Raw genomic sequence first — 24,138 nt, forward strand, 5'->3', positions numbered from 1 at the left:
AGAAACAATGGCGAAATAAACATTTTTTAATCAATAACTTCGTGTTTAAATGTTAATTGGTTGACTATAAAATTGTTTTATAAAAGCAATATAGTACTCGTGCGAGTGGGGTAGGTAAGGGATATTCCCACGGGTGTTGTTGCCTGCGCCACTCGGCCTCCGGCCTCGTGGCTACGGCCGAACACCACCCGTGGGAATATCCCTTACCTACCCCACTCGCACTCGTACTATATTGCTTAAATATCGGTGGGGATGGCTCATTCAGTTCAATTGCAGCATTCTGATGAGCGAACAATGCATCGTTTTGATCATTGTGATGACGCACCTTGGCATAGCACTTTATTGATATTTCGGAGCTGTTGGTGTTTTAACCCAAATAAATCGATCAAATGTGTGTGTGTGTGTGTGTGTTGCCTCTACCTTTAGCTATCAATAAGCTACATGAAGCATACATGTAAGACCCCCTGTGTACAGGACTGGAATTACTTCTGCCTCCTCCTAAATCGTCTACTTGTGTGTAGTCTACGTTTATGCTTATTTGGCTCTGTGCAGGCTATGTTTGACTCTGTGTGTGAATGACTGGGCCATATATTGAATTTACAAAAGAAGATTCTTGAAATAGCCTAAAGGACTTCCTACGCAACACAACCTGCCTGTCGCTTCGAGAGACCAGTATTTGTGCAGTGCTAAAGCATATAGGCTATGCTATATGCCCATAAACGTCTTCCCCCTTCTCTGTAGATCTCTCTTTCTCAATAGATTTTCCTGTATTTTATATATACGTCAACTCAACTCAATACAATATAACGTATTGGGCAGGATTATGACATGATCATTATAAGGATAAGGATTATAAGGATATGCCTATTATAAGAATAGGGAGTACAGATTTTAAATGATAAAGTGTTACTTTAAAATGTTGCGCGTAGTATACAACACCCGTAATCCATACATTCACCCTGTCTGACCAAATAGTCCACTAGGGGAAAAACTGCACGTGGGATGTGGTGTGGGGCGCAATAACATGCATTGTTTGTTTGGGTTTTAATTTAGTCAGCTACTTCCGGAAAAAGCACCTCGCTCGCCGGAAAAGGAATAGAGAAAGAGTGAGAGAGCAGTCAAAACAGAACAGGCACGGCTGCAAGCTCTAGCCGTCAACTACTAGTTTTATTTTTTTGAAGCTTGTCGATGTACCTGTTCCTCGTGTCGTGCAATTTAATATTCAGGCCTTCCATTCGAGGTGCCTGATTTGCAGATTGAGGACCAAAATCTGCGCAGAGGATTACAGTGCGGAGTCTTCGGGCCTACAGCAAACAGAGGTAGCCAGCTAGCACAACAGTTAGCTGGGTGCTGACAATACCTAGCATTAGATGGCTAGAGAACACGAGCCAGTTTGTGCGCGCATATGTGTTCAGGTAGCAAACCACGCAGTTCATGTCTGTTTGCAAGATCACTCTTTCGAAAATACAACAAGCGAACTAAATCGTTGCCCTGCAGCACTGCACGATATAGGATGAGATAGTTTAGCTAACGTTAGCTTGAGTAGATACGCTATCTGAAATCTTTTTGGCACTTAACAGTAATGTTAGGAATATTAAAGCCACTCCCCCTCCATTAGCGAACTAGCCTACCATAAACTGCCCTCTGTTTGCTATTTTAGACAAATGTCACATTGTGATGCTAAGATTAGTTAGCTTCCCACATAACGTTACGTAGTGCCTGACCTACACATTTACCATCAACAAAAGAGGAGATATGTTATTTAAATGGAATTGACAGAAATGGATCGCTTGTTGTCTCCCTGGACATTAAACGTGAAGTTTTAATCGACAGCTGTAGCATAATATAAAATTAACATACCTGTCAAGCTAATCTAACTGCATAGTTAGGCAATAGGCATAGTTAACTTACAAAGTATGACGTTACTTGAACTGGAAGGTTTCTGCCATGTTTAAACTGTTATTGTTCACCAGTCTGGCGTTACATTTCTTTAAATAGTTATCGATGGTCGAATGGGCCTAAGCTTTCTAGCGATAGGTCATGTATATATATACCTATGCTGGTGGGTTACGTTGCTAGTGTTACTTTGACAGTTGCGTGAAACTCACCGTTCCGACCATTGCTAGTTTATGGCTTGATGCACTCACGTCGACTGTCTACACAGCAAACCAGGCATGCTGTAATCGACTACCTGCATCAACAATGGGCATCAGACGTTGAAAAATAGACATGGGAAAACCTAATAAAACAGTTTGAATGTTAAAATATTTTCCTCTGTTTCTCATTCTGTTAACTTTTTTTTCAAAGCCTCTCTTCTTTTGGAGGAGAGACTTTGAAGGGGCGATAGGATGGCAGATGCAGACAGCAAATCCAGTGTACCAAATGGTAAGCAAACAGTAACTTATAACCTAAGGAGCCTTAAACTCCCTGATGAAACATTGACATTAATGTGTGTGTATTAGGTGGCACAGAGGACCCAGAGTCTGCCGAGGATAGAGGGGGTGAGGGGGACTCATCCTCAACTGCAGAGGTCCAGGCATGCCCTGACACAGGTTTGTGTTCACCCATTTTGTGAAAGAAGAATTGTTTCCCCTTTAAATCATGAATTGACTGATAGTGTATTGTGTTACAGTTGTGGTAAATGTAGGCCTTGGAAACTGATTTTTCAGTTCAGTTTTAGTTACATGGGCCTCCATTCATGTAGGATGGTTTGGAATTTTCTGTGTCATCAAATTGATTCAGTAGCCTGCAACTCCAGGTTTCGCATTATACAATATGCATTGTGTAATAGATTTGTGAGATTATTCAGGTGTTTGAATTTTTGTTTTTATTTTGCAAATTTCTCTCAGCTGCAGCAGACTCTAGCCCTGCTACAGGTTCAGGGGAGGGGGGTGAGGACAGACCCATGCCCGAGGCAGAGCGCAACAAGGAGGACGAGGAGGAGGACACAGACAGCATGGACGGCAGCGGCCTGTACTCCCTGACTGAGGAAGGGGAGCTGGGGAGCGAGGAGGGAGGCAGGAGAGAGAGGGCCAAGGAAGAGGAGAGTGGTGGCACCAAACGGACGGCCAGGAAGAGAAACCGGCCCGGTGGCGGTGGTGGCGGGGGTGGTGGTGGTGCCAGCATGGGTCGCCACTCCTCCAGCTCGGACGAGGACGAGAATGAGGAGGAGGACGAGGAGCTGGAAGAGGATCATGATGAGCAGGCCATGGAGGAGTGGCTGGGTGCGGAGGTGCAGGAGCTGAGTGTGCCGGTGTGGCGGGCGGTGCCCTCGCTGCGGGCGCGCGAGATCGGCTGGGGCTCGGGGCAGTTTGTGCGGCATGTGTGTGGCGCCCGCGGCCTGGTGCAGCGCCTGGAACTGCAGGGCCGGCTGGAGAGGCACACGGGCTGCGTCAACACGCTGCACTTCAACCCCTCCGGCACACGACTGGCCTCAGGCAGCGACGACCTGCGCGTGGTCATCTGGGACTGGGCGCAGCTCCGTGCCGAGCTGGAGTTCGACAGCGGCCACAAGAGCAACGTGTTCCAGGTGAGAAGGAGGAGGGGGCAGATGGAGGGCCATATGCTGGTGATTGACTGATAGGAGGAGAGAATGCCAGTGATCTGGACAATAGACTACCAAATTCTCTTCCTGAGTCAACCCTGTTTCTGTCATAGGATTGCATTACAATGCAGAACAGATATTTTGTCCCAACACATTTTTATACAGATTGTGCTCCCAGTTTTTTTTTTGCTTAGGTCAGTTATTCCCCACCTACTCCCTTCCCCCAAAAGACATGAATTATTGACAGGTATGCAATGCTGATGCTATGTCAAATGTAAGTAACTAACTAACCAACCAACTGAGAAGTTCATAACTGGGCAAAAAAAGTTAAATGATCAAACTGTACTATTACTGAGGTACAATATTTTCATGCTAAAATGTCATGTGAGTGCACATAAAACCATGACGTTTTTTTAGGGTTCTGATCCAAGGGAGGCTTAACTAAAGATGCATTCATCTCTCCTGCCCTATACCAGGCTAAGTTCCTGCCACACAGTGGAGACTCCACCTTGGCCATGTGTGCCCGTGATGGCCAGATCCGTGTGGCAGAGCTCTCTGCCACTCAGCGCTGCAAGAACACCAAAAGAGTGGCACAGCACAAGGGGGCAGCGCACAAGGTAAGCCAATCTCATTGGAGCTGCCTGCTCAACCAAGGGGAGGTCTGTGGAGATGCCATAATGGTCGGAATCTTGCATGTCTCAACAAACAACTGTTGGTGTGCAGTTTTGATAGTCATTCTTGTTCTTTCTTTCTTTCTTTCTTTCTTTCTTTCTTTCAATCTCCACCCTTTGTGTATCTCTCCTTCTCCTTCTTTCTGTGCATCAGTTGGCGTTAGACCCAGACTCTCGCTGCTCCTTTCTCTCTGCCGGAGAGGATGCAGTCGTGTTTGGTATCGACCTTTGTCTCGACCGGCCTGCAAAGTGAGTCTCACTGAACCTTGCATAACCGAGTACTGTGAGTCAGAGACCAGGATAGAAAAGAACATTTAATTAAATCCAATACAATATAAAAGTCCTCCCAGGTGTTTTGTGCTAGATGTGGTTTTAGCTAATTTAGCACACTTTTTTCCAATCAAGAGGTTGAACGAGTCGGGTGGAGGCAGCTTGATCACTGCAAGCTGTGCCTGCAGCGAAAGGGTTGTCGTATGTTAACTTTGTGAACCAGATGTTTGGAATATCGCTGCATTGTGTCTGGGTTAGTCATGCCAGCTCTGACATGCACCATATTGTGATATAAACACTGGGTCTGTGTGGGTGCCTGGGACATGAATATAAATTGTAAGTTAGGAGCTTTCCAGCAGCTTCTTGCTTCTGTACACTGCTTTTGTTTGTGCAAGGAGTGTTTAACTAGCTGGCTTTGGAATTCGTTTTTCAGTACCCAGTGATCACGTGTGTGTGAAATGGCGCGTTTGAAACTCACTTTAATTTTCTCTCTCTACTCTTCTCTCTATCATTCTGTCCCTGCCTCCAACTCTCTCTCCTTCTCTCGCTCTCTCTCTCTCTGTTTCTCTTTCTCTATGTCAGTAAACTGGTGGTGGTCAAAGAAGGCGATAAGAAAGTGGGCTTGTACACCATCTTTGTGAACCCTGCCAACACACACCAATTTGCTGTTGGAGGAAGAGATCAGTATGTTAGGTGAGACAGACATGGTTTCGATGAACCACACATGACATAGGTCACTTGCATTGCTGAAATCTGAATACAAATGGTCTGTCCACTCTCTTCTGCTAGGATTTACGACCGGAGAAAGATAAACGAGAACAACAACAATGGCGTTATGAAGAAGTTCTGCCCGTCACACCTGGTGAACAGCGAGTCCAAAACAAACATCACCTGTCTGGTTTACAGTCATGATGGCACAGGTAACACACACACACTAACTTCTGATGGCATGGACATGTTACGTACTGTTGGTTTAAGGGGGCAAATCCATCATTCTTGTCATGGACAACAGAAATGCTTTGAGGCTTGCAACAGTAATTGTGAAGGCATACTTTAAAAATAAAAAAAGTGTTGTGAATTATTACTGGGTTTTGCATGCATCTTGTTCACCTCTCACTGGCCTTTTACGGCATTTGTTTACATTTCTTTCCCTTGAAAATATAAACAAATGCATAAACGGACCTAAAAACAAATGATCCAAGATGCATACAATGCACGGGAATACTGCCAAACATGTCATTGTTCCTTCTGAACTGTATAATCTGTGTTACACAGAATTATATAATCTGTGGTTGGTCTATAAAGATCTCAACAAACATGACATATTGCACCTGTTAGGGTGTTTTCGAAAAGTGTGTATTAGTATTACTGTATTGGTAGTGTAAACCAGTCCGTTATACGATTCATAATGCTGACTCTCCTGATTGTGCCAAGCAGATTTGTTGTCTTCAGTTAATGCAGAATTTCTGATGTGTTTTCCAGAGCTTCTAACGAGCTACAACGATGAAGACATTTACCTGTTCGACGCAAACCACAGTGACGGTGCCGATTACCGCAGGAAATACAAAGGCCACCGCAATAATGCCACAGGTACATTTCCGAAAGAACATAAGTTGGCAGCAAGTACGGCTGGAATTAAGCAAGTACTTTTTTTCCCAGCACAATCAGTATAGTCTGTAATTAACCAGGCCCTTAATAGGAAAGCATTGTGTTTGTAATCTGATTGTGAGCGTGAATCTTGCTGAAGCGGTGTACTGAGGTGCTCTCTGCTGGCCTTTGTGTCTCAGTGAAGGGGGTGAACTTCTACGGCCCCCGCAGCGAGTTTGTGGTCAGTGGCAGTGACTGTGGACACATCTACCTGTGGGACAAGAACTCCGCCCGCATTGTGCAGTTCATGGAGGGAGACAGAGGCGGCGTGGTAAGAACAGAAGTCATGACGCTAAATATGTTAATTTAGAAAAAGATGATATTTGATCGTTTTTCATTTTTTGAAATAATAATTTTGCCCTTGTTCACCTGAGTGGAAGTATGCAACTTATGAGGTGTACAACTCCTCATTATTTTTGCTTTGTCATCTGTTATTTCAGGCAAAGACATGCAACCCATATGAAGCGCATAACCTCATTATATTTGCTCCCCATCTGTCTCTCTCTCTCTCTGTCCTCTCCCTCTCCCTGTGTGCAGGTGAACTGTCTCGAGCCCCACCCCCACCTCCCCGGTCTGGCCACCAGTGGCCTGGACCACGACGTGAAGCTGTGGGCTCCCACGGCTGAAACACCCACTTCACTGAAGGGCCTCAAAGAGGTAAAGCCTGTTGAGACTAATGAGTTTGTTGTGTTGTGACTGTAATGACTTTAATGTGAGTTTGTCGAGTTCTAACTAATGAGTTTAATGTGAGTTTGTCGCATTGTTACGTCTTGTTGATTGTGGCTGTCGATATAGCTGTAGATATGGCTGTAGGGGTGTGTTGATTGGCTGACTGTCTGGAATGATACTGCTGGTGTTTGGTCGCTCAGGTGATGAAGAAGAACAAACGCGAACGAGACGAGGACAGTGTGCGCCACGGAGACCAGTATGACACACAGCTGCTGTGGTTCCTGATGAGGCACATGAGAAACCGCAGGCCTCAGAGGGTGAGTGGGCACACCACGTACCCCAGCTCAGAGCCAACGCCAGGCTGCCAGCTGCTGACGTTTTTAGGGATGTGAAATGTTTGTGTTGATATGGAAAGTGACAGTGTTTGAAAGAGACCCAGTACTACCAGAATACCTTACTGACCTAGTAGGGAAGGGTAGGAGAACAGTATCTCTGTGATCATAAATTTGCGCTTCTTTGTAGTAACTGGAATGGTAAGAAATGAGTTACCCCAGGAATTATGCCATTGTACTAACATTACATATAAAAATATATCTCTTTAATGTCAGTATGGGGAGTGTCTGGCTGTTGAAATGAAACAACCATTGAAATGAAATGACATGACTGAATGCATTCACCCTTCTCTTCAGGCCCGGCGTGGAGAGGGAGGGGAAGGGGACACGGACGAATCCTGGAGCTCACCAGACTCCTCTGATGAAGAGGACGGCGGTCCTGATCATGTCCAGTGCATGTCCTCCTGAGCCACACACACACACACACACACACACACACACACACACACACACACACACACACACACACACACACACACACACACACACACACACACACCTGCATACACGTTTCTTTTTGTTTGTTTTTTTATTTTCGTTTTTCACTAATCACTCAGATCTTGCTACATCCGCATACACGTACACCCCATAGCCCCATATTGAAGCACACAGACACTGGAAACCCACTAGTACATGTGGTTACACTAAGAAGCCAGCAGCAATTGATCAAACAGACACACACACACACACAATGGGGCATCTCTCTCTCACACAAACATACACACACACACACACACACACACACACACAAAGTGAGTGAGATAGAGGAGCACAGACTGAAGTCAGTGCTGACAAAAATCATACCAGGCTTTATACACAAACATGACCCACATTCACGAGCCACTCTGCAACAACATACTTACATACCATTTAACACACACATATATAAACACACACACACACAAACTCACATTCATCCACTGCTCCCTCCTTTGCACCCATACACAAACACTTATAAATACATCTCATCAGCACACGCACACACTCCCAGTCACTCATGAGCAGATCTGATCCAACGTTTCCGCTGCCTTTTTTTTTTTTTAAACGTCTTAGAAGATTAGCTCCAGTTCAGCAAGCACCCACGTCCAAGGAGTAGTCACAGAAGTATTCAAGTCATAGTTGAGGATTGAGTCTTGTTGGCTGTCGTAAAAATCTGTTCCTGTCTGTGCGCGCTCTCTCTCTCTCTCTCTCACTCACTCACACACACACACACACACACACACACACACACACACACACACACACACACACACACACACACACTCAACACCTTTGGCCAGGTTATACTTGAGGTGTCACACGTGAGGCGGTGTCTTCTCTTTGTAAGGCGACCGCTCTGTGTGGGTGCAGTGTTTCTTCCCAAACCAGCATTGCTATAGGCTCCTGCCTCCTCTTTACCTGTCTGAAACATCTGTGAATGAGTGCTCAGATGCTTTGTATGGATTGTGAATCTTGCTCTCCCTCTCCCCCACTCTACTCTTTTTTTGTTTTGTTTTTGTTCTTCTGGCCACTGATCAGATGGACTTGGATGGGGACGGCCTTGGGCAGGCTTGCCCGGACTCCCCCTCTTGACGTCTCCTCATGTTTTGGGTGCAGTTTCACCGGCTGTTGCCGACCTGCTAGTGGTGAGGCAAACCATGCCCTTCCCCACTGGAGGAGCTAACCACAGGTGCATGCAGGGCAAGCTGGGAGACTGCGCCTGTGTCCCCCGACCCCCTCCTTTATCCCTCCCCTCCCAATCTTGCTGTGCGCTCTCCTCTGGTTTTTTTCCCCATGCTACTGAGTGCACTTTAATCAGGGATCTGCTTAGTTTGAGTCTGTAAGACAAGTGTGTGCGCGTAGGGGGCATGCAATATTTTATGTATTCAACTTACTGAAAGTATGCTTTTTTTTCTTTTGTCTCTATGTCTCTGGCTTTTTCTTTATTTCTGTTTAGAGATGAACAATCTAAAACTTAGTTAAGACTTGTTAATCTGAAATGAAGATTTGGCACCAGCTCTGTAGTTTGGTATTTGCACTTGTCAGGAGCCTGAAGACAGGGACTTCTTGAGTAAAACATGGAGAATCCTCTCTCTCTCTGCTCCCCCAACCCTTTTCTCCTGATATGGACTACCACTGGGATATTGGCCTCTCCAAAATATCGTTCCTCTCGCCTGTGCTTCACCTGAGACACCTGAGACTAAGGTCAGGAGAGCTGGCCAGCACCTCTCTCTCTCTTTCATGGGGAACGTCGTCTTCAAGGAGCCCCCCTTTGCTAAAGGAAAGCGCATGAAATGCCAAGGCTGTAAGATGGCTCCACTCAGTTTGGGATTCTGCTCACTCAGTCCCATCCCTCTTTCTTTCTTTCTTTTTCTTTTTTTTACAAAAAAAAAGTATTATTTTTTTCCCCCAAGATTGTAAATTTGGATTTGGAATTGAGAATCTAGAGAAGAATGACTGTTCTGAACTGTTGATGCTTTACGGAGACACTTGTTAGGGATTGCAAAGGGATGACGGTGGGGCTCGAAGAAGGGGGAAGCTGGGGGGGATCGGGTTATTGGGTTCACAGGAAGAAGAGGGTGACCTATGCCTGTTTTTTGTTTTTCACGTGGGAGGAAAATTAGCTCCAGCTCTTCTCTTTTGTATAAGTGAAATAAGTTAAATAAATGTATATGTATATAACTATATATAAATATATATAAATATATACTAAAATAAACTGTAAAGAAATCATCTTGACCAAATAATCTTTGAAAGGATGTCAATTGGTATTAATGCAGAGGTTTATATTATCAAGATGACAAAGTACTTTTGAAATGAAAAGAACACCACAAAGCAAAATTCTAATAATTTCTGATTCATGAACCTGAAGTCTGACATCAGCATTCAAGGTTTAATGTTGTTTTAGGTTTATTTTCCTGTCATTTTACTGCTTATCTGTTTCCAAAGACACTCCCATGAAATCCCTTCTGATGGCAAATTCATTTCTGGTATAGGCTAAATGTTTAGGTCTATGGTCAATGATTATTTTTTCCCACTGCTGCCTACTGTGTTCTACCAGTTCAGTTACAAACATGTACAATTTGTGCAGTAAACAAGATGAAAGACTTCTGTGTTTTGTTTTTCACTAAGACTGCCCTTTACATAAAGACATGCCAGCATTATTACACACACATACAGACACACATACATACAAACGTACTGTATTTACACATTATATAGCAAAGTTATAAATGTTATGAATTTTTGAAGAAAGCCTTTGTACAGGAATAGTGTTCCTTTTACTTCCTCTGTGCACTGCATTTTCTCAGTTACATTCTTCAAGAAAGTTTTGGCTGAATAATATAGACAAGAGAACTGAACAGTCTTTGATGCCATCAACTAACTTGATAGTTTCATTTGTCTTACATTATGTCATGCTCCTCTCTCTCCCTAGTGCTGTTGGTAGAAACCCAGTGAGTTGTGAATGGCACACACTTAAAATGATGTACCTTCTGAAGACTCTTGCATATTTATTGGCTGTCAACTCAAGAAATCATCAACTCATCAAAAAAAATCAACTCCTCTTCAGAAGTGCACTCTCAGTACTGTTCAGTACTGAAAAGACAAATAATCACAGAGTGATTTCCTGGATTACCTTTCCAAAGTAATGACTGCGTCTTTCATACTTAGAAATTGAATTACTGTGCCTCCATTAGTCATGTACTATATTTGCTTTAACCTGATTCCATCTTTAAGATACACTGGGTTTTTACTTCAGGAGACTAGCTGTCTTGTGTATTTCTACATTCAAAACCAGTAATATTCAACCTCAGTACTTACTGCAGGTTATAAATCAATCAATACTAGACTTTTCATTTCATTTTTCAGTTTCTCTTGAAATAAAACGCTTTAAAAAGCAGTCTTCATAAATCTCATTCAAGGACAAAATGGTGTGGATGGCATGGGAAATAAATACTGGAGAAATCTGCGATGTGGAAACATTACACAGTAAAACTCCTAAGTGAGGAGATACAAGGCATACAAATAACAGGCTATATCTGCAACCAGTGAACCAAGTCTTCTTTTTGGTAGATGCGTAGACTGCGAGCCTACCACTTATGGTCGAACATCATAAGCTCTGCTAACGACTCAGTTGACAGTACAATTGTTAAAGCTACTGAGATCTAATACAAATAATATTTTTTCCTGCGCGAAAATAATACATTTACTGTAGAAAAGTTATTAAGGACTCAAGCACAGGCCTGTTGTTGGTGTAGTTTATTTGGGAAACGCCCATATTTGATGATTGTCTCCTAAAAAGACCAATCGCCAGCAAGGTCTTTGTCAAAAACGCCCGTGAAACCCTAAATAGACGTATATTTAAGCCATTCATGGACCAGTATTGCGTAGTTTTATTGGTAGAGTGACCAACCAGGCATCGACTTTGAGAGAAGGGGCGGAGATTAAAGGCCTGCCTGTGCGCTGTCCCTGCGCCATTTCGTAAAGGGAAAACGCATGGCGTTCATTTAATGTACAGAGTCGATACTTGTGCCCACTACATAATTTGTAGATCCTTCCGAAATATTCATTTTAAACTTTAAGATTTTGGTGAGTATTTTTATTCAAGGTTTTTACACATTTTTGTTTTTCTGGCTTGGCAATATCTTTGGGATCTTTTTATGCATTATTTTTAAGAATGTGAAGCTAGCTATCTACGTTAGCTACTATTAGCTATTCATATAATCCAATAAGCACGCTAGCCTGCACTACATTTGCAGGCTTGTTTTTGTTTGGTGTGATTTTTATACGTTTTTCGTGAGCTGGGACTGAGTTTTTTTTTTCTTTTTTAATCTTGAATGACTGATCAGTACGCATAGTTGTTGCATCTGGAAGCTATCGTTTTATAGCAAGCTGAAGAACGTTTTCCTATTTCATGTGCGGTGTTTTTGCATTTTAAAGTATTGTTCTTTATCAGTAGTGCTTTACTTTTGAGGAACCATACCTTGGACTGAACTGACTTTCTTGTTTTGTTCCACATGGGCGATTTTGTCCTACGTTTGACTGGTTGCAGATGGGTTTTTGGTGAGGGAAATGTTTTTCCATCAAGAGCATTTCTGGCTTTTCGAGGAACAATTTCTAACATAAACATGGACTCGAATTTACAGAGATATTTTATTGACCTCAATAAATTTACATGTTTCCAGTATACAGGAGCACGCTCAATTATTTAATTGCAGGCTGAATGTAACCTCTAACACTGTGCGATCTAAGGAAAGCGTGAACTGCATCCTGCAGGCGAGAGACGCTTGTCCTCCTTTGCTGTCCTTTCAAACAGTTCAGTGAAAACAAGTGGTTAGCTTTATATTCTGATGACAGAAATCCAGAGATGGGGCATAATTGATAGCCCTGCTTGTATCAACGTGACCCTCATGTTTGCTAAGTACCCCAGCCTTCACCTGGCATGGCACTAGTAGCAACATGGCTGTTTAGCATAGACTGTGCTAGATAATTGGCTTTAATCAGCTATTAGGCTATTTGTCAACGTTCTTCTTTGCGCATTTTCCTCTGGTATGCATCTGTTCAGTACAAATAATAATGTACTTAGTAATGGGAAAACTCCTACACTTGGTGTTGCTGGGTAGTATTATTAAAAAGGTTGGTGACCGTTGACCTTTTCTTAACACCCCTTGCATAAGTAAATTAGTGAGAAAGCTTTGTAATAACGTACCGTTATTGTGCATCTGCACGCATGAAATCTAAATTGGCATACTATTGAGGCTATTTGTTATCTAATGCTTTGTCTAGATGCTGACATTGTCCTAGATTTGTTTATCGAGACCTACATTATTTTGTGTTGGCTGAAGTATTAGGTGCCTCTTTGTCTTGCATGTAACAGTAGAGTACAGGGTCTGTTAAATAAGCAGCCTATATGTAAGGGGTATTAATAATAATATAGCTAAGTATTACATTTAAGTATGTACAGTAACCAGTGGTGTTGCAACATTCCACAGAGGTACTCAGAATGCTGTTTGAAAGCTTCAGAATTTCACACATCTACCTTTTGTTTGAGAGCTGCATATTGCCCAAAAAGCTAATGCCTTGGAGAAGGCATGTATAGAATGTTGAGCGAAAAGATGTATGGTTCCTGTTTTTGCTTATTGGCATTTATCTTCCAATGTGCCACTTCACTACTAGTTGGTAGGCTGTTAAAATAATAAAACATTACATAGCAATGGATGGATTTGGTTCCAGGACTTATATCAAAAGATGATGCCAATATGTACTAAATGTATGAGTAGTAGCTTCTTCAAATTAATTGGTGAATTTCACTAAACTTATTTTCACTGATCATCTAATGAAGATAGAAAATGAATGAGCCAAATCAAATATTTGTATCTCTTTGGGTGAACAAGGTAATCTTGTGATCACTGTTTTTTCGCCAGATGTTATGTCAGTGACCGGGTGAAGTTGGCAAGGATGGCCATGCCTGTATTACTATGACCACAGTCAACCACAATTCCCATGAGTGTCTTAATTCTCATACATACTACCTGAAGAAAATGAGAAGAGAAGAAATGGACTCAGGTCATGAGTCACAATCACAGCCAAGAATTAAATGACCTTAGTGTATTCAAATAATCTACATTTCTGCGGTGTGCCACCCATGAAACAATAATCAAAACTATGTTTGCCCATAGAATATTACACCAAAGGGAGAACAATCATCTGCAGCATGAGTGCAGGGGCAGTCTCAAGTATTACAACTGTTTGCTGTCTTCACATTAACAATGCTTTCCTTTTCAGATGGCAGATGATGCAGAAACACAGATTATAGGCCTTAACCTTTTTTAGCTAAAGGCTCCCCATTAAAGGCACACCCCACTGTGTAGTTTGTACTAGTGTAGAAATGCCTTTTTAAAAAAAAATTTTTTTTACCTGAGATATATACCAGTGTGTACATATATATATATATATATATATATATATACACACACACACACACACTCTAGTAGCTATTTGTTCAGTTGTGCTTAAAAAAAAAAGAAGAAAATATTTTGCAGAGAAGCCCGCATTATACTGGTATTTTTTTTGTCAATTTTTTTTTCCTGCCAAAAAGCCAGTCTGTTAACAAATTAGCAGCACCTTAAGGATAATTAGATATTCATAAGGAATTGAGTGGAGCTGTATTTGTTTTTTGTGGTAGGAACCTTTTTTTTATCTCCTTGTCAAAAGGCCAGTCAGTAAATATATTCAGCTGCAACCAAGAGATAGACATGTACGAGGAATTGGATGGCGCTGTATGAGTTTTTTTTTTTTTTTCTCTTCTGTGTTTTTGGCTGAAACGTGGGTGTGAAATGTTTGGGGTTTTTGTGAGAGCAACGTTTTGAAGAAAACGATCACGAGTTGCCTAACCCCATGTAGTTGTATTGAGGTGTCTTTTCTGTCGCCTCAGTGTAATTCGTGGGGGCCAAGAGCTGCTCTCTGAGAAGGTACTACTGGGAGTTGTAGTTTTGGCTGAGCACACCCCCAAGACCCCTGCCTGCATACACTGGTCCCGTCCTCAGTGACAAAGAACTTACAGGCAGGACAGACGACCTCCCTGCACACAGGCACTATGGAGTGAGTGATGGTTATTAAACCCCAAAGTTCTGTCAACATCTTAACCTTCTCTGACACCCCTGCTATGACCCTCACAGAGACTAAGAACACACACACTGGAAGTTATTTGCCCCCCCCTCCACACACACACACACACACACACACGCACACAGGGTTACTCTTGTCTCCCCCTAAAAACCCCTATTCCACAGTTAACATCCTCTGATGGCTATATTTAGCAGGCCAGTAAATGTATATGGAGCCGAGTTTAGAATAGGATCTAGAATGCACAATAGGAATAGGACGCACATAATCAGTGGTCTGTTATATTAATGTAGTTAATGGGTTGCTATGAGTCATGGTTCTCCCCCTTACTGGTCAGGCTTTAGTAATGTGAGTTTTGTTTAGGGAAGTGCCAGGCCAAGAGATGGACTTAGACCCACTGATGCCAAGGTTTGTTATATTTCTTTGAGGTGTCCTGCAAAGGTACAATTTGCTTGATTCCATGAGTTCATACTAGTGCTCTCAGGAGTCTACATATAAATACACAAGGCTTTAAAAATTGATGTTAACAAGGATCTAAAGGGGAATTTTGATTATTTAGGTCAAAGTTTGACTTAACAGCAGCTGTGATGTTAATTATGATTTAGTTGAAGGTAATTTCAGAATGAGAATGACAAGTGGGTGTCCTCCCTCATTCCTCCAGCTCCCCTTTTGACCTGCAGGAGAGGCCTTTACTCATGCCACCCCTGTATTCCCATCAGGGGCAGGGCTGTGTGTCTGGCTTGTGTAGTCCATGTTTGTAGGTGTCTGGGGGGGGGGGGGATGTGTGTCCTCTGTGGCTGACTAAACCCTTGGCTTGCGTCCCTTGTCCCCTCCGCTCCACCTATCCATCCAGTCGCTCGCCTTCCGTCAGCAGCCTGATGGCCAGCAACGTGACCAACAAGACGGACCAGCGCTCACTCAACTCGCGGGTCTTCATCGGCAACCTCAACACCATGCTGGTGACCAAGGCCGACGTGGAGGCCATCTTCAGCAAGTACGGCAAGATCGTGGGCTGCTCTGTGCACAAGGGCTACGCCTTCGTGCAGTTCGCCAACGAGAGGAACGCCCGGACCGCCGTGAATACTGAGGACGGCCGCATGGTCGTGGGGCAGGTGCTGGGTAAGGAGATGCAAGGGGGCGTGTGGTGACGTGCTGAATATGCAGTCAATAAAATGCAGTTAGCATCTAACCAGAAGTGCAACAGAAACAACTGTTTCTAGATAAACATATACATTTAAGTAGTTATGAAACATTATGAATATGAGAGAAATGTCTGTGTTTTCTGGGTGAATCAGAACCATGCCTGGATGACGAGACCTTTGGGGAATTGCATTTGTTGCAGATTCATTTGATTAGAACTGAAATGTTTTCAATACATTTTAACTTGGCTAGCATGACTAATGATGTAGGCCTATGTGTTTTGTTAAATTTTTTCCTCCAGATATTAACTTGGCAGGTGAGCCCAAACCACACCGGTCAAAGACCACAAAGCGTTCTGCAGGAGACATGTACAGGTGTGTGGAGAAAAAAAAGCAGTCAAGTGAAGCCCCCTTCTAGTCCATATCATACCACCAGGGTTTTGTTTGTCTTCTAACTGAATTTCTCTCTTTCTCTTTTTTTCTTTCTTTCTCACACACACATATGCAGTAGTCCAACATTTGAGTTGGACTATGACTTCCAGAGAGATTACTACGACAGGTAAGGCCCATGGGCCACCCACTTGGATTACATTGCACTGATATTTGTTCCCTCATGGTCCCGTTCAGGTTGTTTCTGTTTCGAACTCTCTACTCTCTGTTCTAAGGGTGTACTCGTACCCGTCCCGTGTGCCTCCCCCACCGCCGCCCCTCCCGCGCGCAGTCATCCCCTCCAAGCGGCCACGTGTTAGTATCAGCAGCGGGGGCACCCGCCGCACCAAGTCCAACTTCTCCTCCACGTCCAAGAGCAGCCAGAGGACTTCCTCACGCAACAGTCAGTAGGCCTACTCACCAGCCCGCATTACACACTCACTTCTATCCCCGATTTATAGACGACTTATCTCTATATGCATATGGATTAAAGTTTTCCGGCATTGTGCTGGAATTTTGGAATTAAATTATTATATTGTAGGCTATGTCTGGATTTTTTTTTTTTTTTAATACTGATGTGTAGCAAAAATATGTATTATGTTTCTACTGTTTGAATTTCTTTTGCTGGGTTTGGTATTCCTCCATCTGTCTACCCCTGTCTACACATTACTTGTGCTTATGTGAAAATTTGGTTTCTGCTTTATGGACTTCTTCTCTACTATGCTTTTCTATGATTTACTTGTATGTGTTTTTACACAAATACCTTACCTTACTTTTCTATTCTTTGTGTGTGCGTTGGCTCCTCATTATTATTATTTGTGTGTGTGTGATATGTGGAAGTTAAAACAAAAAAAGGTTTATGCTGTTCTGAACGTCCTTCCTCTGTTTTGTGTTATTTCCTCCCAGTGAAAGCAGATGATGTGCAGACCATCAAAAAAGAGCTGACGCAGATCAAACACAAGGTGGACTATCTGCTCGAGAGCCTGGACCGTATGGAGAAGGATCACGGCAAGAAGTCAGGTACACCACATTCCACTCATGACTGAGCAGAAATCCCCGTCAACCAAACATGCTCATTCAATCATGGCATACCAAAAAAGAGCGTGTTACACAGCACGACCTGTTGACACTTGTCACAAAAATAATAAATTATAAGATGCTAAAAGAATAGCACTACAATATTATTTTACAGGATGCAGCATTAGGCCTAAGAAACAAAAAAAGCATTGTGTGTTTGTTTTGTATTCATTTATTTATTTTCTGTGTCTGGGTGGAGCAGAAGGTAAGGGTGCCAAGGCGGAGGCAGGAGAGGTGTCCTCCCTGCAACACTCCAGCAGTAAGAAGGAGCGCGAGCCTCAGGAGCTCAACGACTCCGAGGAGGAGGGAAACCTGCTGGAGGAGGAAGAGGAGGAGGAGGAGGTGAGGATGTTATCTTACATAATTGGACACTGGACAGTTAAAATAACTTGGGGGGGGGGGGGGGTCACACTCCCCTCTATCTCTTATGCCTAAAGGCAAACAGCTAACACTGGCATAGTGTTCCTAGTAAATCATGGTGGAACATGGTGCTGACAACACCAAGGTCATAGGACTGATACATTGGGGGAACATATACTGATGACTATGTATGTCTATTCTGTAATTTTCTTTGGATAAAAGTGTCTGCTAAAATGAATGATTGATTGTAAAATGCCTCTTGTGTGGTGTTGTCTGTTAGTGTTTTGTCAACACCTGCTCTCCTTATCCCAGGTGAAAAGCCAAGGAAGAGAGAATGAGGAGGAAGAGGAGGAAGGCGAGGAGGTGGAGGAACAGGAGGAAGGGGAGGATGATGGAGACAGTGTCAATGGAGACGACTCCTAAAGCTACAGAAGGAGCGTGAACGAATACACACAGACACACACACAAACAAATTACAATTAAAGTGGAGTTTCACGATTCCTGTTTTATCATTAACACTAATGTAGTGCACATGCATGTTCTCTGACACACTCATACTCACTCACACACACACACACACACACACGCACACACACACCTACTCCTCAAGGTGACTTGAAGTCCTTGGAATGAATCTCTCCTGTCTTTCCCCATTCCATTTGCTTTTACATGTCTTGGCATCTCTCTACTGTCTTTTACTACCAGTAGGACTCACACTCGTTGGTTTGTGTGTGTGTGTGTGTGTGTGAGAGAGAGAGAGAGAGAGAGAATAATGGGAAGAACGTGTGTGAGCATGTTATTCTGTTTTTGACCAGCAGAGGGAATGAAAGTGGTTGTGTGCTGTGGAAACCGGAACTGGTCAGCAAGAGGCTTGTTCCTAGGCATATATTTTAATGGTGTAAAACAAAATCTCTGTTGTCAATGTCTTGAATGAAAATGCTATCCTGTTTCTTTTTTTTATGTTTGTGTTTTCAGAAAATGGTGCATAAGTTAGTGTCATCATAGCTTCATGTCTTTTTATATATTATCTGGTTTCACTTGTACTGTAAAGAAATATTTCAATAAAATGTCCAAAGTTTCCCTTCTGGATCTTAAAATGACTTGAAATAATTTTGAGCTAAAATTGATTATTAAGGAAATGAGTAATAAATGTGCATTTCTTTCTCTTCAATTAGTCTTAAGGAAATGAGGCCACGCTGTAAAACCAATGAAGGTCTGTCACTGATTTGTTATGCTGTGAGGTGTCATTCTACAATAACCGTCTGGCAGGTTTTGTAGAATCTGTATAGCCTGTCAAACCATTGTGCATGAAGTCTATTGTCAGTTTATAAACGGTGTCTGAAGTGAGGATGCTTTTGAGTTCAAATGAGATATGAAGATAACACTTGTTCCAGAACATTAAGAAACCTGCATAGATAATCTGGATAATGTTCCATTTCTCTCAATTTCACAGTTGTAATTAGTGTTCTTAAGTGTTTGTTCTGTCCATGTTCATTTCCAAGTAATACAACTCACCAGGAGACAAAGTGTAAATTATTACATGACTAAAACAATGGCTTTCTCTCCTCATGAGGGAAAGAGTAGGATGCCTGTGAAGCTGGTACAGCTCATGATGTCGTAGTAAAGCCAAGCGCCCTCCCACAGACAAGTGGGAATCTCATCGCCCGGCTCCAAAGTGTCGGCACAACGGCATTGGCAGTGTTGCCACTGGTCCAGGGTCTATCCGAATACACTGAACACTGCTTCTCGTTGTTCTTGAATAGAGTTACTGCAACTTTAGTACCAGAATGGAAGTGAGCATAGAACCTAATGAAGTAGGCTCCCTTTACTGGCGCTCTGAAAGTGCCTGTGCCAGCAAGAGAACACTCAAAGGCAGACGTTTAATTATTCTAGATTGTATAAAAACTATATTGATATTGACACGATTTTCGCTTGATGGGTGTATGCTGTACATGTTTCAGGATAGTAACATTCTCCAATGTTTGTGAAGACTTTTTTGTAGATAAGGGATTTGTCTAAATCAGTAACCCAAACCAGAGGGTGAAAAAGCCACTTTTCTCTCTGCGGGTGACAAACTGTTAAGGATACCATCCACTCCACTCACAAGCCTAGCCTTATATCATTAAGTAACACTCTTACAGTCCACAGACAATACGTTTAGAAACACTTGCATGCATTAGGTGACCCATATTTCCTCTGTGGTGTCTCAACACACTACAAATATTGTGCACAAAAACGTTGTGGTGCATTTTTTCTTATGGTTTGCACAAAAAGCATACATAAAATAAATTGTGCATGCCAAGACCTCCGGGCTTCTAGAGCAAAGATTTAGACTATTCGATACACATTCGTGCCCTGAAATTATAATCACTTATTTAGTGTATGAAATGCCTTCAGACAGCTTTACCTTGCTTAACACTACTGAGTCCGAGCCTGTTTTTCACTCTCTTAGGTAGTCTGCCATGCCTTGATATTTTAGTTTATTTCACCTAACTAAAAACATTGAGGCAAAAGTGGCATGTATGATTATATTCTAGAATACCTCAGCAATAATAACATGGGAATGAAAGGAATGTAGTAAAAAAAGATTGAATTTAAATCAAATCTAAACAAACCCTTCCAAAAACATACTTTCAGAGGTGCTCAGACTTTGTACAAAAAATACATTGTAAAGATTTTGGAGCAAGGCTTTTGAACTCTGAACTTTGTAAACATAAGTGTTAGTTTTACAAAGGTGAGTTTAGCATTTAGAAAGTGTGTGTGGTTTCACTACTATATATTTATAATTTTAGAGTGACCTGTACCTTTTCAAAACTAGTGTCCCTACAAATGCATATTGATGAGTTAGGTGTAAACACACCTGGGACACCTCAGACAAGAACAATGGCCCTTACCTAATGGCCCTGGAATGTCTTTGTGGCCCGTACCCCCCACAGGATTTCTTGACACACCATGGCCCAATAGAGATCACTGAATTACCATAACCTTATCATATGAATAGCTGTCATTTGCTAATGGGCGGGTCGTTAGGAGCTGAAACCTCACTCAGAGACTGAAAAGTGCAAGAGACTAGTCCTATTCTCCTTACAAAGTGCTTATTTATATATTTGTTTCAAACTGTGTAAATTTGAAAAGAAAAGGGTTCAAGGTTTCTGGGGGTGTAATTTCTATGTCTCTCCGACAAAAACTGGCTGAGCTTTAAAAGCAATTCCCCATAAAAACCACCATATCCCTGCACAGGGAGCGTGGACTTCAGAGGGTTAATTGACAACAGCTCTTCAGATTATTCCTCCAAAACTCTCATTCTAGTCATAATGTCTTCAAATGTACTCAGGACCATTTCGATATTTGAGTTTGCCGTGGGTGTGCTTCCTGTAACACTGCCCAAGAGAAACACACAGATGACAAGCACCCTCTTTGTCATTATAGGAATCTTTACTGAAATAGATATGGGATTGGTAGGGTCTCTGACCTACATAGGTTGCTGGCTCTGCAAACTCTCGTAAATAAATATCATATCCCTGGCAACCTGGATGTAGCAAAACAGTTTCAGAAGCCACCTAGTCAATGTGTCTTTTGCTATGGGTGTTTCTCTTGGTAGCCAGACATGTGAGATTGTAGGCCTTAAAGCACCAATATGTCAGTGTGCAGGAATAATTAGTCCAAAACTTGAATTCCATTGTGCAGTAGTCTGGATTGAACCTTCTTCACTGATGAATTGAGTGACCAGTCCCCATGTCACTGCATGTGAGACATTCCACATGCTAACAGACACACACATAGAAACAGGAAAGCATCATGCATTACGCTACAGCTCCAAACATCGACCCAAAAAAGTAGCATCATAGAATGATCCTAGGCTCCTTTGGTAAACCACACTAGACACAAACTGGTATTCTTGTTGCATTTTGATATTTGAGTCAGTCGCAGGTGTGCTGCTGTCTGTCTGCGCTCCTAACACACTGCCCAGGAGAACCACACCAGTGACAGGCACCATGCGCTCCTAACACACTGCCCAGGAGAACCACACAGGTGCCAGGCACCATCTTAATCATTATGGGAATCTTTACTCAAATGGATATAATGAAGTCAACATTAAGAAAGAATGGTGTTTTTGCTTTGAACAAGGGAAAAAAGGAAAAGGAGCACCATGCAAAGGGCACCCAGATTTGAGCTCTCAGATAACTTTTACCAAGGTCTCAGACCTTAATTCGTATGTTAGAGCCATGGTTTGTTAACTATCAATTAGGAGAGGTCAGGTGATGCAGCTTTATATATACCTTGATTCCTCAAACCTTGTCCCAACAAGCAGCAGCCATGGTATCCTCCAAACTGCTGTCTAGTACTCTGAAAATTTTAATAATTGATGCCCACAAAGCAGGAGATGGCTACAAAGGGGGGCGGGGTTGTGCATCCTGAGAGGACTACAGGGTCATGGAGGGAGAGGGGACAGAATTGTATTTCTTGTCGTAAAAATGTTGTTATTGAAAAAGGTCATAAAATAATTAGTGGTACTGGTTATTGAAACAGACTGTTAAACTGCATTGTGGACTTTTGTTAGTCTAGAATAATAGACTAATAATAGGCTGATTTGGCATCCAAGAGGAAACTGGCTCTGCAAACTCTTGCAAATAACTAAAAGAGGCTATGTACAATTTAAGGTTCATCAGTCTAGGTCCAGGTCCACACACACACACACACACACACACACACACACACACACACACACACACACACACACACACACACACACACACACACACACACACACACACACACACACACTCACACACACACACACACACATACACACACACACACACACAATCCATATGGAGTCGAACTGTCTAGCTGGGGTAACATACATAACTAGAACATGTATTTCCTGGAAATACCAGTGCATGCAATGCAAAAGTTAAGAATTTAAATACATTTCCTGAAGAAAATACCATAGTGATGGTTAACTGTAAGGGAGAAAATGTCAATAATAAACAGAATAAATTGAAACGAGTTGTGTGTTACAGATGATGTGTAATTCTGTTCAAACATGTGTAGGGGTGTGTGTGTGTGTGTGTGTGTGTGTGTGTGTGTGTGTGTGTGTGTGTGTGTGTGTGTGTGTGTGTGTGTGTGTGTGACTGACACTTCCAAATAAAATATATGAATATCAGGCCTAAATTTGGGGCGTTGGGGGTCCCTGCTCAGTGTCTCTCTCAGCCCAGGGGCCTTTGGGCTGAAAAAGGTTGAAGACCCCTGCTTTAAATGCAATACATTTACATTTACATTTAGTCATTTAGCAGACGCTTTTGTCCAAAGCGACGTACAAGGGAGAGAATATTCAAGCTACGAGCAATAGAACCTGGTGTAACAATAAATAAATACTACTTTACATAAGAAATATAACAAAATTAAATAAAAAAGAAAGAAAGAAGTGCAGAAATGTAACTGCTGTAATTGCAAGTTACGCACTAGTCGAAGTGCCAGTTAGGACGGGAAGTGCTCTCTGAAGAGTTGGGTCTTCAAAAGCTTCTTAAAGGTAGAGAGTGACGCCCCTGCTCTGGTAGTGCAATAATTTGTCACCAGACTGTGTACACTTGTCAGAGCCAATGTCACAATTGCTCAAGACTAGGAGTGTGATCCTCTTGTGGTTCTTCACTTAAAAAAAAACTCCAGTTGTATTAGAACAACACTCAAACCATAAACCCGCAGCGAGAGGCAAGTGAGAAAGGAGAATAAAAAAGAATAAAAAAGAAAAAATAGTATGTGTGAATGATGCGTAAGGGTTGATCAGAGTATGGCCTCGCTGACATGTTTACTCTGATTTTAAGTGAAGTGTACCGTCCTTCACCACTTGAGGGCTGTCTTGCCCTTCACATAAGACCCTGTCAACTTGGATGCAGCACGACAGTTGCCGAGGGCCCATAGTCAATGAATCTTAAGCTATAGGTGGTTGTGAGGTTCCAGGCAACATGCCATAATTTAGGCTGAAAACCCAGATGGGAGTGCTAATAATTGGAACAATTAGTATAACTTGTGCAGCAGTCTGGTTGAACCAACTTCACTGATTAATTGACTCCTCAGTCATACCTCAAGCACAATAATGTCAAAATGTCACTGCATATGCAAGGTATTTTTCACCTGGTCATTCCAAGTATTTCCCTCAATGAAATTTCAGTCACTTTCCAATCCACACATAAACACACATACGCACACACACACACACACACACACACAGACACATTATGCGCATAGAATCGATTAGGAGCGCAATAGAGTGATCTCACAACGAATACACACTGGTATGCTTGTTGGGTCAGCAGCTCCCTCTACGTCATCAA

The 24,138-nt window shown here is 42.5% G+C and overlaps 2 protein-coding genes across 3 annotated transcripts; both read left to right on the plus strand.

Annotated features, from left to right (window-relative positions):
* The first annotated feature begins 994 nt into the window (after window positions 1-994).
* Window positions 995-10,280, plus strand: dcaf8 (DDB1 and CUL4 associated factor 8). The gene is made up of 13 exons (XM_012815355.3): window positions 995-1,319; window positions 2,308-2,385; window positions 2,463-2,552; window positions 2,850-3,529; window positions 4,021-4,161; window positions 4,370-4,464; window positions 5,068-5,178; window positions 5,275-5,405; window positions 5,968-6,075; window positions 6,273-6,403; window positions 6,670-6,789; window positions 7,002-7,118; window positions 7,491-10,280. The coding sequence occupies exons 2-13, from the start codon at window positions 2,349-2,351 to the stop codon at window positions 7,599-7,601; spliced, it is 1,872 nt and encodes a 623-aa protein (XP_012670809.1). The 5' UTR covers window positions 995-1,319; window positions 2,308-2,348; the 3' UTR covers window positions 7,602-10,280.
* Window positions 10,281-11,636: 1,356 nt separating this feature from the next.
* LOC105889520 (heterogeneous nuclear ribonucleoprotein C) lies at window positions 11,637-18,881 on the plus strand. 2 transcript variants are annotated; one of them, XM_031560047.2, is made up of 10 exons: window positions 11,638-11,762; window positions 14,608-14,774; window positions 15,162-15,206; window positions 15,652-15,917; window positions 16,240-16,312; window positions 16,446-16,496; window positions 16,603-16,769; window positions 17,273-17,386; window positions 17,646-17,785; window positions 18,116-18,881. In XM_031560047.2, the coding sequence occupies exons 2-10, from the start codon at window positions 14,770-14,772 to the stop codon at window positions 18,224-18,226; spliced, it is 972 nt and encodes a 323-aa protein (XP_031415907.1). In that variant the 5' UTR covers window positions 11,638-11,762; window positions 14,608-14,769; the 3' UTR covers window positions 18,227-18,881. The 2 variants fall into 2 exon arrangements, with proteins under 2 accessions (XP_031415908.1, XP_031415907.1); XM_031560048.2 differs by lacking the exon at window positions 15,162-15,206 and having other exon boundaries at window positions 11,637-11,762.
* Window positions 18,882-24,138: the final 5,257 nt, after the last annotated feature.

The sequence above is a fragment of the Clupea harengus genome, chromosome 22 (genome assembly GCF_900700415.2).
Source record: "Clupea harengus chromosome 22, Ch_v2.0.2, whole genome shotgun sequence".
NCBI lineage: Eukaryota > Metazoa > Chordata > Actinopteri > Clupeiformes > Clupeidae > Clupea > Clupea harengus.